This window comes from Oryzias latipes, chromosome 6, assembly GCF_053564925.1.
Source record: "Oryzias latipes strain Hd-rR chromosome 6, Olatipes_Hd-rR_3.1".
Taxonomy (NCBI): domain Eukaryota; kingdom Metazoa; phylum Chordata; class Actinopteri; order Beloniformes; family Adrianichthyidae; genus Oryzias; species Oryzias latipes.
The window spans coordinates 32,149,998-32,165,046 of NC_136242.1; the positions used below are offsets into that span (position 1 = coordinate 32,149,998).

General features: G+C 38.7%; 1 protein-coding gene across 3 annotated transcripts in view; it reads left to right on the forward strand.

The window, feature by feature from the left end:
* si:dkey-246g23.2 (solute carrier family 66 member 2) overlaps nt 1-8,666 on the forward strand; it is a 58,539-nt gene extending 49,873 nt beyond the window's left edge. For 2 of the 3 annotated variants that reach the window (XM_078949038.1, XM_023956067.2), the window contains one exon: nt 7,157-8,666. In XM_078949038.1, the coding sequence (XP_078805164.1) occupies nt 7,157-7,331 (175 nt within the window). In that variant the 3' untranslated portion in view covers nt 7,332-8,666. Of the gene's footprint in view, nt 1-395; nt 497-7,156 lie in introns of all 3 variants that reach the window. The other variant, XM_078949039.1, reaches the window with a different exon arrangement.
* Nucleotides 8,667-15,049: the final 6,383 nt, after the last annotated feature.

Below are 15,049 nucleotides of genomic sequence, written 5' to 3' on the forward strand. Positions count from 1 at the left end.
TTAACCCTAAAGGGCTGATGTGAGAAGACTTTTTAAAACCTGCAGAAGAGTTATTGCTACGGTCACAAATACAGCGGCCACCGCGTGATGGGGAGGCATCGCCGCCCGAGGTTTTGAAAATCGTTGTCGTGGTCATGACTGTGGACGACGGCCATCAGGCGTCAGTCGAAATCGCGCGACAGCTGGGCGTCCACAGGGCGGTGGCAGCCGGATCGCTGGCTGGTAGCAGCTCTTATGCGTCTCCAGATGGCGGCCGTCTTTATCAAGTCTATATCAAGTTTTTCTGTAAAAATTCTTCTTTTTTATCATTTCCTCACCATCAACCGCAGTTTGTTCAGATGCAAATCTCTAAATTGCTGTTAATGCATTAATGCCGCCTCCCCATTTATATGCAGGACCCACAGTGGCTGGGCGATGACCGCTGGGTCCCGGCCCTTGTCAACAGCCCTCGTCGAGTGTCCGCGCTACCACCGTCCGATTGTTGGTTGGCTGGAAGGTAGAAATCAACTCTAAATCATTTGACGATTTGGGGCGCCTTGGAGACCCTCCTATCATTCAGTTATGGCGCTGCTACCTTCCTGCCTGTCATTGTCCTGCCACCGTGTGACCTAACCTTTTCTTAAAACCGTACACGCGCGGCGTGTAAAAATGATTACAAATGCAGCCGCGTGACCACCTACCGAATTTGCTGAAAAACGTTTAGGTGGCATTTTGGGATATGTGACCGTAGTCTAATTTCTGCATCACAAAGAGCAAGCCACCAAAACAACCCTAATATTCAGACACACTTGCCCATCTTTTTAGTTATCTTGTTTGAAAAGCAATAAATGGTGCCATAGAAGGACGTGGACACGTTTGGAGTGGGTTAGTTTGCAGAGCTGCATTTAAGAACAGAAATTTGCATCATAGAAACAGATGTGGTTTGATCAGGGAAGAAGAAGCAGATGCTTCAATAATTACTAACTCATCATGTAAAAAAAATCGACTAGTCTAATACCAAAATAATATTCATCATAATAAGATTTATTACAGCTTTCTGTAAATGAGGTCCAGACATAAAGCATTGTGGCTGATGCAACAAAAAGACAAAACTGGTCAAATGTGACACAATTAAGTCACTTCATAGAATAAAATCCAGCAAATACAAGTACTTTTTAAATTTGAATGTATTGTGAGCCATCATCCTGCTTTTTTTCAGACAAACTTTGGGATTGGCCGAATACACCTGATTCAGGTAATGAGCAGTGGGTGGGGCAAATAAATCAATAAAGGACACAGGGATGTGGACACTTCTGATTTTCTTCAGATTAGGATAAAGAAAGCAGCCCTCTGTTCACATTGGATCCGTTTAGGACTTAAAATAGATCATCTTCTGATCTGTTTTCAAAGCGATCCCAGTGGTCTCTTCATCATGATTTAAAAAAAACCTGCGTTGTTTTTTGGGACCATTGGCGTGGAGTAAGCCCGGACCCATTTCCCATCATTTATTTAGTTTTCACTCTCTCCCACCATCTTACAGCCTCATCCCATCCTCAATCTAACATTGGCAGTGCAATGGCGAGTAATATTGGAGCTCTCCAGCATACTTTAATTTCTACACCAAAATAAGCTCTTTTTGAAACTGCATTTTTTCGTCTGCTCTTGATTAACCATGATTTGAATAAATACTCAGAAATGTATTTTTAAGCTTATTTTTCAGTTTATATGTCCTGCGTTGTAAGAAAAATGTCACAAAAACATGTTAAAAACAATATTTTGCAGTTCAGGTTTTTTCCTATTTTAGCTCAGAAACTTCCAGTTTGATCTTAACTTTTTTGAATGAAGATAAGGAACCATGCTGTAGGTATAATAGGAGGCAGGAAATCTAATGCAAAGAAAATGATTTATGACTATTTGCCGCCGATGTTTTAAAACATAAGAGGAAAATTCCATTTTGTCCTGTTCCTAAGGTAACAACACAGATTTGACCAAAAAGCTAGGACTATAACTTTGGCATGTAGTTACCAAAGATGAGAAAACAATTGACTCACAGTAGAGACGTCCATGATTATCGTGCTCATTAATTTTCTGTGACAGCATAAAGATTAAACCAATACCTCAAGCTTTACCCAACTTTTTTTTTCGCCGTCCTGCAGTTCTCGTCTGAGGACTGATTTTTAAATTTTGTTTTGTTCTGTTGCCAAACATTTTTTAATAACCCTGAGAACGGCTCTAACTAATTATAATGTTTACCGTCTCTAAGCGTAGAAAAGAATGGATGTGGAAGGATGAGTGGGGGTGGAGGGCAGAGGTGTGTCAGAACAAAGCAGGGAGGTAAGGTTAGACGGTTCCAGGGAGGTGTGATCAAAATTCATATCTGCGTGAGGTTAAAGAGTAAATCCTTCAGTTCTAGGCTGTAGGAGACAAAAGAAGATTAATGACTGTCTAAATAAATACATTAAGTAAATTGAGGAGTGAAATGTTGAACTTTTAGCATTTATGTAAGAAACTTCTGTAATGAAATCTTCTGTTTGCCTTTTATCTAGAAGTAACTTTAGGCGGACGGTTGTGCCAGACTGCACTCTATTCAGTGACTTTCACAGTTTGGTTTTACAGCATAAATTAATCATATAAATTAAAAAGTGATTTATGAATTAAATTGGGGAAACACTTATTAAGATTTGCCATTGGTTGATCATTCTTGTTTCAGACAAAGTGTGCACCGCAGGCATTGATTAATCTTGTCTGACAAGATCTGTTGATGAATTAGAAGGAAGTGTTAGCAGGGGTGTCAGCGCAGCTAATTAACTCGGGGCATTGAGGAAGCTATTGTTTAAGCCCGGTACAGTTGGGCTGCTCCAGATGTTCAAAGCAACACACACTGAGCACACAAAAATCCTGTCAGGTCACATAGTCAGGGATGAAAAGAGACTGTCTGCCCAGATGCTGCATCTTCAGGTAAACTCATGAGTCCAGGTGAATGAACAATACCTTCACCTGCTGAACGCACGAAACTTGTCCCATGGGATTTTGTGCTGTGTGGGAATAAAAAGTGTGCACAGGCATTTTTTTACTGCTGCTTCCTGGTTAGTCCTTTAGGACAGTGTTTTTCAACCTTTTTTGAGCCACGCCACACTTTATCCTTGACTAAAATCCCGCGGCACACCAGCATCCAAAAATTTAAAAAAAAGGAGAAACTCATAGTCTGTATTGATTTACAGCCCCTCCACAATCTCACATGCATTTTTATAATAATTGTGGCAGAAAAAGCTGAAGTTGCAGCAGTTTTTTCTAAAAGATGTTATTAAAGTTAAGTTGGAAGATTTATAAACTGTTTGACGTGTGTTCGTTGTGGTTTTGAAGACATTTAACAAGGACGACTCATTGTGCGCTGAGACACTGTCACTTTAACCCAATGCATCATGGGAGATGTAGTGCAAACAGCCACCAAACGCAGACAGACTAGCGTCTCTGAGCTTTATTGTTTTCATCACTTTTTCCACGGTCTGATAGCGGATTATGTGAAAAGCTACACCGCTAAAGACGAGCTTAAGCTGGTATTATTGTTGGAACTGAGAGACTATATGAGCAGAATCAGAACAAGGAAGTGAAGACTTTAACCACTTCTGATTGGTCAGACTGATGACGTGTGATTAAGCCTCCAAGAATGATTGGTGGAAACAGTTAAAGGGGTGGGACTTTTCCTTAAACAGTTATAGCTGCGGCTAAATCGCGTTACCGGCATTCTTATCAAAATGTCTTTAATAGAATCAAATAAACACAAAGAAAAAAGTATTTTATGATCTTTCATATTCCTAACTACTCAGTGTTTTATCAGGACCTGTTTGGATGAACACAGAACTGATATCCTGGAGATGGTACATTTTTTTAGATCGGTGAAAATGGGTAATTTCCCATGGCACACCTGACCATCTCCCACAGCACACCGGTTGAAAAACACTGCTTTAGGACTTAGTAACAACTGCCCTTGTGGGTGGATACGGGCTGTATGCAGGTGAAAAAGGTGCAGGTGTGTGAGCCTACCTAAAATGTTAAGATCATAGACTTATTGAGCCCGCAGCACCATAGCACCATCAAGTTTTGCTGTTTCTCTTTCTTAATTCTAGTATCTTCCACCATTTTTTGCTGCTTAACTCCTCCTACAATTTTTCAGCTATTTAACCATTCAACTATTCAAGTGTTCAGCTCTTTAAGCTTTTTCCACCTACGAATTTTGGTCCTTCAAATCCTCGAACTTTTCAAGATATTCCAGGATTTTTCCCTCCATTGAAAGACATCGGGAATCCTTGGTTCAGAAGCTCGCTGGTTCGATACCCGGCGCTGGCATTTTTCACAAAAATAGTTTTCTGTTATAGTGCTGTTTTCACTTTATGTGTTCATTTCCTTTTTAGTGATGGGCATGCTGGGAGCGACATGTCGTAGTGAACACTTAAGGGTGAAGTAGGTGAGACGCAGGCATGTTATAGGAATGTTTCATGTTTTCAACCAAAAGAATCCAGCAGACTGCACACGGAGCTGTGAACAGTGTGCACTCCTTGCTTGAAGGCTGACTGTTATAAATAAGGAAATTAGAAAAATCAGAGCATTTTATGTTTACGTCCTACAGGTAGCCTATGAGCACTTGTGTATCACCTGCACATCCCATACCTGCAGGATTTGCTCGCAGTCAGTAAGGAGGCAGTAGTCACACCTTGATTATGAGTAGAGTGTGACGTAAGGACGCCGCACGGCAGCATCACCTGTACGTCATAGCTGCAAACGACTTAGCCATAAGGCTGTGTCACACTACCACGACATACATTTTGCATGAATGAAAACTGGTCGTACATGAATATGCATGGTAAAAGTGAGAAAAGTTGTGGTTCTTTATGTGGAATTTTCACAGATGTGTCATAAATGCACATCATTTCATTTGTGCTGCAAGGGTATAAAAAGTATGCACAGACACAGAAGAGGCAAAGAACACGTAACTCATGTAAACCCGCACTTCATTTAGTGTTTCAGTGGGAATCTACAATTTTCATAGTCATGAAAACAAAGAAAAATCTTTGAATGAGAAGGTGAGATCAAACTTTTGGTCTGTACTGTATGTCTAAGGGACTTTTCACTCATGTGCCAGCGTGTGGCAAAAATCACATACAATTGCACAAGGTTTGTGTAATAATAGGGAATGAACTTCGTAAAATACGCATAAACTGCATAATTCTCAAATGACCAAAAATTCTAAACAGCTAAAAACCAAATTCATGTAAAGACCTGTTGGCCGAAATCCTCGTTGGACATCCGTGTTTGTTGGAGAAACTAAAAAAAAACCCACTTATGGATGACGTATGTCACACATGAATCATGAAAGACTGAACTTTATCAACATGTCCGTTGTTTTCTGTGTTTTCTGACGACCTTGTTACTTGGAGGAGACATCTAGATGTAAACTTTTTTCTGTTTGGCTCATGTTGGAGAACATTTTACACACATGTAAATATGAAATTCTGCTATTTTATGGTAGTTTGTCCTAAAATGTCTCATTTCCTCATCAGAAAGATAGCCCAGAGGAGTTTAGTGTGACTCCTGAAGGACAACTGAGGGTCTGCTGCCCTGATGCTCATCAGGCTGCCTTTGCCCTTCATGTACACCCATCATGCTCTGCAATCTCATTCCTATTCAGACGCCCCGTTCACTTCGGTGGTCGGGTTGCGTCAGCCCCTCTTTTTGCTGCATGGCAGATAAATGCGGTCCTCTGCAGATTCTCCGTCTCAGCCCTCTGCTCGTTCCTTCCCCCTCACCGCCTTCTGACCCTTACAGTACGTGTCACTGATGAATGATGGTCCTGCTCCATCCCCAGGCTCAGTCAGCTCTAATAAAAAGAATGTACTCATATTACATTCAAGCCTGTGGGATTTCACTGCCCAGGGAGCTGGAGAGAAGAAAAGAAGCAGCAAAGTAGGGAGAGAAAACAGTGTAAAGAGTCAAAACGACACTAAATGAGTCAAAGAAAGGAGTGGATCCAGAGAATTCACTCTAGATCCAGGTGTGGGATCCTGCAGATGGCCCGGTCCTGGCCTGAGCTCTCTTGAATGACTTTTTTTTCTTAAAAAAATCCAGAGTTTATCTGAAGCTTCACATAAAAAGGGGATTTTGTGGTTTTAAATGGAAAAAGTGACTCCTGTTGGGTTCTGAAAGCAGAAGTGAAAGCTGCTTCCTCACAATAGACGTCCCGATTTATTTAGCCTTTTTTTACAGACATTTGTTTGCTTCTACACAACTCTATCAATATCAGGCTTTTTTTAATGTGTAAAATACTCTGTGATATTATATTTTAAGAAAAATGTTGGTCTGGGAGATTCAGTGAGTTTTTATCTGACTGATTCCCTCAAAGTTAATCCGTCAGCAAAGGTGGCTCAGTTTTGTGTTTTGCTTAGATATTTCTTTCTCATGGGATTATCTTTTTCCCAGAGATTTTCCTACTTATACGTTGTCCATATCTTATATCAAGTATTATTATCTGTGGTTGATTTAGAAGGAAGATGGAGTTTTTATCTATTTTCAAATCATTCCCAATGTTTTTTGTTTGAAATTATAATTGACATTTTTAGTGAAAATCAAAAAACCTGTGTTGTTTTCTTGGCCATAGTGTTGGCAACGAGTGAGTTGGGGGCGGGACTGTTTGTGTGCAACAACCCCGCCCCCCCCCCCTTCCCATCTCCCACTAGCTTACAGCCCCTCAAAACCCTAATCTGACATTACAGGTGCAACAGAAATGACGAGCAGTATTGGAGCTATCTAGCCATACAGATTAGAGCCAGTGACCAGCTCAGGAAAGCAAAACAGATTTTTATTTTTATTTTTTTACAGTGTATTGTGTTCTGCATCCTGATTGGTTATAGATCATTGTCTATTAATCCGATCAGTTTGTCACGTTTTTTTTTCCTATGACGGCTTGAACTTTAAGTTCAAACAAGAGAGAAAAGTGTGAAATTGTTTGTCTGTTTGAGGAAAGTGTAGAAATGAGAAGTTCGACTGCCTTAAAAGATCTGCAATAATTGAAAAAATAAACTAATTACATTTGTGGATTTCACGGGTTATTTTTAGAATATGACTTGTGATAAACGAGGGAAAACTGTTGATCTCTGTGTCTTTTTGTGTTTCTCTTGTGTAGTGTGAAGATGGTGCTGCTGTGGACGGCTGGCGACGTCTTCAAGACCACCTACTTCATAACAAACCAAAGCCCAGTTCAGTTCTGGCTGTGTGGATCCGTCCAGATCCTGATTGATGGAGCCATTCTGCTCCAGGTGCTGCTTTACAGTCGAGACACTCGAGTGAAGCTCGGCTGAGTCCGAAGAAATCGCCACATTCAGGGAGCCTGTGTGCAAATCCAAAAGCAGCAAAGCCAAATGGATTGTGTTTTTTTAAGTGTTGCCCTCGAGCATCATCCAGCCACAAATTCCCCTGAACAAACGGCATCTTTTCTGCAGTCCACAGGACAAAATACGTTCTCCTGTGGACCCTAAGAGGCAGATAAAATAGTTGATATTTTTAGCTTTTGTGTGATAATTCTGAGCGGCAGCAAACGGGAAATTGTGGAAGGAATTGGCAGCTCTGTAAAAGCAGATCCACGTTTTTTGCAATAGGGCCACAACAGCAGGCCCCTCCTCTGGAATCTCCTGCTTGACTGACCCCCCGCCCCCTTTTCCACAGCTCTGTTCTTGTGTTGCGAAGCATGCGTGCTAGTCCCTTTGTACGCATGTTTGTGTGCATTTGGTGTTTTCGCAGCCGCCTCGTGTGCAGCTGCAATAGATTTTTGCCATCGGCATCCTGCACTTAGTCGAGGCCTTCGATACATCAGAGAATAGAAACTATGCAGGCTATCAATCTGAAAAATAATGCACACGTGTATCAAACAAGGAAAAACTGTGAGCAGGTCAAGTTAGAAAAAAATACTTTTTTCTAGTTCAAAATGTGCCAGTTTTCTTTCAAATATTTCTTTTTTTTTTCACCCCAAAATATATATATATATTAATATATATAATTTTTTACTCTAAACTTTAAAAAAAAGGTATTACTTGCCTTTTCTGTAATGAAGAGTTAAGTTATTTCAACCAAAGGGCTCTATTTTATTTTTTTATCTGCAGCCAAAGTATGTTCAGTTTTTTGTTTGTACAGTTCTGCATTTTTCTTTTTGGAAATGTGGGGTTTGATATTTATAACCTTTTTTGAATTGGTGCAGCTTCTCAAATAAGGTGTTTATAAATATGTTAAATGCCAAAAAAGAGCAATTAAACTTTCAAATTAATTAGATAACAAGAACTTTCTCCACCTTTTAACTTTAAGGTAACAGAATTTCCCATGTTGGGCCGCAGTGGAGTTTTGTCATTTTTATTGTGGCTTTAAAACATCCAAACTATTCCTTTTCATGCGTTTTTGCCTGTTTGTATTACCACAAGTCATGCTCCCAGATGAACAATAATATTTCATTGATCAGTTACCCGTGATATGATATTGAATCATAGTCCTGCATCTACTCCTGTTCTTGTAATTTCACAACATTTTTCAGCAAATCAAAGCTACTTTACCTTAGAAAGAAAGTAAAGGTGTCAGGAATGTTCAGGGATTTGAAGAAAAATCTGTGCAGAGTTTCAGCGAACAAATAAAACTGTGGCTTTTCATGACTATAGCAAGTTCATTCAACTGTTTTTAGGCTGCTATTGGACTCTAAATGACATCTAAGCATCATAAAGAGGCACATTTCTACTCCTGTACAGGCAAGAATTTGTAAAGTTCACTTTAAAAGTTGGAACCTCACAGTTTACTGCTCCATCATATAGAAATTATATTTAGATCAACTCCAGAAGTCAAAGAAAGCCAAAAGTTTTAAACAAAATGACTGCAAAAAAAAAGCAGAAGTAGAGGATTACTTCATATTGGAAGCAGCTCTTTGATATTTTTTTTTCTTCCTGTAATAATGGCCATCTGCTGGAAGAAAAACCATAAAAACCAGAGGGAGCTCTGTATGTGTCTGCAAAAGTATGTTTTGTTGGGGGAAAAAACTGCTCACATTAGATGAGGAGACGGTACAAAGATAAAGACCAGTAATCATTGGGGGCATGCGGTTATTAAACAGCCAGGAAGCATGGATTTTACTTCTTGTCTGTGCAAATATCAGGCGGCCAGCTGAGAAAATGAAACTGACAGCTTCCAAGACAGAACAATCATTCACGCCGTGGCTCAAATTCCACTTCTATTTACTAAAAGAAAACCCATGATGAACCTGTTGAAGCTGGAACCCCAAACTCCAACATTTTACTGTTCTCTGTGTAACAGACAGATTTAAAGTTAGTCATGTTTAAAGCAAAATATCCTACCATCTTTTGATCCATTATCAAAGCGTTCCCTATGGTCGTTTAATTATCATTATGGCGTTTTTAGCCAAAAACCTGTATTTTTCTAGGACATACAGTAGTTGTTGCAGAGCAGCAGGAGTTCATTAAAAATTGGCGTCATCCCCCAGGACTGAGCGCTGTTTACTCACTCTCCCGCTAGCTTACAGCCCCTCACACCCCTAACCTAAAATGGTAATCAAATATTAGAGCCATCCAGCTGTGCAGTTTTGAGCCAGATGCCAGTTCAGATGAGGAAACCAAAGACGTTCATTTGTCTGCTTGATGCATCAGAATGGCACTAAACCTGTAGCTTGTCCAGGTTTCTACGTCACATATACAAACTTTGACAAACTTCATTTCATATTTCACAAGGATTGGAACAAAGAAAAACTCTAAATTCCTACTTTGAGCTTAATTTTCTTTAAACAAATGTCCTCCACCATCAGAAAAATGCCACAGGACCATGTTAAAACTCCATTTTCATTGGAATGGGTCTCTAAAGTGGAACCCAAGTTAAAAATATTTAAAAAATATAATGTATAATTAAAAATTTAATAAAAAATGTTATTTTGTATTAATAAAGTTTTGACAAAAATAAAGCAGACATGTACCCCAACTGTGTTGCTTTTATTGGTTAGTGTGTAAAAAAAAATGGTGGGATTTTAAAGATGTTTAGTTTGTAGAAATTTGTACAAAAACCGAAAAGTAAAATTATTTGTAGACGTTACAAAATGTTTTTTAAATAGCAAAAGTTGGAATTCTGTGCTTCCCAATAGATTTTTGAAGCTGCTTCAGTTTTCTTTACCAACCATTATTACTCAAACTGCAGTAAAACTGTCCAATAACTGATTCCAAAGATTTTAGTTCTATTGCAATTTACTGGCATAGATGTTGTCTCAAATCGGAAAATCAGCCCATTATTTTTCATCAGCTACAGCCCCAAACTCCAGCCGAGTGCTTTTTTTCCAGATGAATTCTACTGAGCCTTCATTCGTCTTCGTATCACGTTAAATTGCTTTATTCGTTAGGGAAAAGTTGCTGTTTTCACCCAGAAACTCTCCATCAATCAGAGGACAGTGATGTGTGAACAGCATGTTAATGTTTTGCTTCCGTTTTTCCTCCATGAAGAAGCCCCTGCTTGCTGTCACGTAAAGTCGGTTGCAGCTTCTTATAGTGGCTCAGAAAACAAGCGTATCAACTGGGATAATGACTCGATCGAGGTCATTTTACCTCTCACTCCAGTTTATTTGCCTTGTTTTCCTCGTGGAGTTCTTGTGATTTACTGATCCTGTGCACTGGGTCCTAAAAACCAACCTGCACAGAAACATTGCTGCCAGTCCAAATGCTCAACTTTTCTTTTTGTTTATTTTTTTTTTGTGTGGAACCTATCATAACTAAAAGACAAATTTTAACCGCTTGGCTTGAAAATGAGTTTTTGTTCTGCCGTCTGTTCTCCGACGGGTAAAAGTCATCGTCTCAGCTGCTGATCAGCAGTCAGTGCAGGTTTCCTTTTAACCTCATGCGATGCATTGGATTGATAAAACTACAGGCTTATTAGACCCCCCCACACACACACACACCCTTTTAACTCACCAGATTGTGTCCTTCAGTTAGCGTCTCCCTGGGTCTGTGCCCTTTTAATGATAATCATATTTAAAACACTTTCTTTGCATGGCGACAACAGCCTTTCCATGCATATTTAACTCGTCCTGACCCATAAAATCCTATTTGTGCACATTAGCTCTGTAATGCGTGGGAAATATCTCTGAGATGAGTTAAATGATAATTACAGGGGGCTGCCTGATGGACTGCATAATGTCATTATCATTTTTCTGGTTTAGACTGTATATCAAATGACTGATTTTATGTATAGAATGTGTGTAAAATCCTCATGTATTTATGTCCTCTTTCTTCTGCATTGATGTTCATACACTGTTCTGATCAAATTTAGGGTTTTCAGTTTCAAGGTTTGCTAAATATAAAATGCTTTGTTATGAAGTGGATTTTAATCGAACAGCATGACACAATTTACTCTGGCTTATTATTATTTTTTATTCAAAAAATGCACAAAAAAACACATTTTTTGACGAATAAATCAGGAGGTTAGTTTGGATTTAAAAGCTTACAGTAGTAAAGTTTGGCTTGTTTGTAAAAGTTGCTCCAGAAAAGCTCCTCTTTGCAGAAGAATGCGCCTCTATGGTTGATCAATATTTGTAAAGGATCTAAGCAGGAAGGAAAGCCACCACGTTCAGCCCTGACATGATGTGGTCTGACGTTGAAGAAGCTACGTTTCCATGACACGTATGCGCAAAACTTTATTGAAATTCTAAAAATGTAAAAAAAAAAAAAAACACAATTTCACAATCACACTGTTTCCATTAAATCATAATCATGCAAATAAACACAGCCAAATCACGCCATAATACATTCAAAATCATGGCGGCTCATCAATCAAAGTGATGTAAACAACACTTTGATTGACAGCAGATACATTCAAATTTCTGCCACGGCACTAGCGCTCATCATCGTCCATCAAAGGAGACATCTTCAGGCCATGGAACGGCGAGCTCCTTACATGTGGGAGGGGCTACGGATGAAGCCATTTAGGGAAATGGTGGTTGGGGATTTTAGAGGGGAGCTGTGGATTCAACTATTGCACACGACACGCTCAACTTTGGATGAGCTGTGTGACGCTTTGGGACCTCTGGTGGCGCCCGCTGTGCAGCGCCCAAGGCCGACAGTTCCTACCAAGAAGCACATCGCAATCCGGTTGTTGGTCACATGACTCATCTTGCAAAATATATCTCAATTTTAATAAGCCTCAGGAACCACCTCATCCAACAGCAGAAACTTTGTTTTCTGGTAAATGCGAGTTTTTTTCCGAAATTGTTATGTTTCCATTAGACGTATTTAATATCTCAAATCCAATTTGCGCAATTTCGTAGTCAATGGAAACGCAGCTTATGATCACAAAACTGAGCTCTTTGTATGAACGACGCTAAACTCAGTCAGAAATCATCTCTTCATTGCTGCTGAAAGTGGCTCCATTGCATTATGTGTGACTCTGTGGGGTTTGACTAAGATTTGTTTTAACGAAACAAGGTTGTCTCCATTTTTGTTCATCCATGTTTGCAATATTTATGTGAATTAGTGTTCTGGTAAACACTTGAAAATGTTGGTTTCAGACGTAAAGCCTTAAGAATGTCAGATGGAGCTTCTTTCTTCACTGGAATGAATCTGTTTTGCATTTTGCAGCCGGGTTATTTCTGTATTTTATGCTGTCATCATAAATATGTATGTTTTTTTGTTGTTGTTAGCATATGTTCAAACAGCAACCTTTTAGGGTGACATGATGCCCTGGAGCCTTCAAGGGCAGTAATAGAGATTAACACACAAACATGCACACTGTGGTGTGTTAATCCCTTAAGGTAACATTATGGTTTATGTATTTCTTACATTTCTTTGATAATAAAAAAGATTATATGGGCTACTGCATTTCTCATGTGTTAAAAAATCCTTAAAGCCAAAACAAAAGTTAAAAAATCATTGTGTCTTTCTGTTTGTTTATTTTTGAGATAAACACATTTTTGAATGTTTGTTTTAAAGAATAAACAATTTCAGTTACATATCGCATGTGATTGCATGTCTAAACTCTGATTGTGTCGCACATTTAATCAATAGAAACACTGCAAAAAATGTCATATATAGTCATTTTCAAACCTTCATGTACGGTGGGCCCAGGAGTGCAAATCACTCAACATAAAAACATGTTTGATTTTTGATTTGATTTGATTTATTGATTTATTTCAAGCATTGCAGTCAAAGCAATAAAGAATTTACACATATTTTTCAAAGTCATTACAGAAATAATGAAATGCATTGATTAAAAATACAGAAAACAAAACAAAAATGGCACTTGATTAAATTTAATAATTTAATTTAATTAATTAAAAACAGTGATCATTAACTAAAGTATAAGTAGAGTTTGATTTATTGCTTGGAAAGGAGTGGGAAGAAGCAAGCTTATAAAATCCCACCCCTACTGAGTTCATCCATTTGATAGTTTTACAGTTTTATTCATTTGATGTTTAAAATCGACTAGGAACAAAAAAAGGAACATTATGTTTTAAAAATCAAAACAAATTTCCAGAATTCAAAATACAATTCCAAAAAAAAGGAAACCGGATAAAAATGACACGTTTTAGTAAACCAAAGTAATTTCCAGAAATCAAAATGAATCGTTAAAAATAAAATACAATCAGAAACCGGAAAAAGTTGGTTCCATGGGAAACTGCTGACTGGATGATGACGTTTGAATTTTTTCAAACGCGACTTTAATATCTGCATACTAATTAGTCTAATAATTAGTACGGAGCATATCCAGTATCGCTTCATGATGGACAAACATCATCATCCAATCAATGGTATCCCATAATTCCTCCCTCTTTTAGTTTCTTATTGTGTTCATTTTTAACATTTCATCTTGATTTCTGGAAATTACTGTGATTTTCTGAAAAGTTTGCTTTATTTTCTTTGGAATAGTGTTTTTGATTTCTGGAATGAAGCTTTGATTGCTAAACTATGACCCTGCAACAGACTGGTGACCTGTCCAGGGTGCCCCCCCCCCTCAGCCCCACAGAGGCTGGGTTAGGCTCCAGCGGTCCCATGACCCCATAAGGGTTCAAACGGGTTCAGAAAATGAATGAAATGTGATGTTATTTGTTGTATTACTTGTTTTCCTATTTGCACTGAGTGATTTTGATGTGATTTGCTCTTCAGGGCCACCGTGTTCATGGAGTCGTCATTGGTTTATTTCAATCGGTTAAAAACAAAAACAAAAAAGGAAGACAAGAGTTAAAAAAAAATCAAACTTAGGAAAAATATTCGTGAATTGAATGGAAAATAAAAAAGTAAAAAAGATCAAGAAATAGGCACATACATATAAATATCTCCACAAACTTGTGCACCGAGAATGATGTGAATAAATCAGTGATGTATTTTTAGGAAATGGATTTTCTCACTAATAAAATGCTTGAAGACCTGCAATTGATTTATTTTAAAACTTAAACCTTCTTGAATGTGATTTCTTTATTTTATTTATTTATTTTTGCGCTTGACATGTTCAGGGTGTACCCCACCTTAACACCCCCACAGTAGTGGTTCCATCAACCCTGTGACCCCAAAAGGGATATGGCAGGTTCTGACGGACGGGACTGACTGACTCTTGGGGTGTCACATGATGACATTTGCCTGTAAAAAAGAACAATCCACTGTGTGATAACTCTGTAGTCACACCAAACACACCAGAAAGCAGAGTTTGGAGAGTTTGGTAAATTGATGGGTTAATTAAAACGTGCATTATGTAAGGGTTAATGGCCGATGAAGTGTGCGTTATTACTTTTTAACGCACGCCGTGGAAGCCTGAACCGTCCGACTCGAAGTTAATGCTTCCGCGAAGCGCATTAAAAAGTAATAACGCACACTTCGAAGGCCATTAACCCACTTTTACCATGGTCACTAACAAAAGCAATACTTATTAACCAATTTTTAGTCCTTAATTCTTGTTTTTTTTACGATTTGGATCGATGCGCGGCATCACGTAACAAATAGTCTGCGTCGTGCCGCACCACCGCTGCAGTCAAGATTCGGCGATATATATATATGCTGATCTT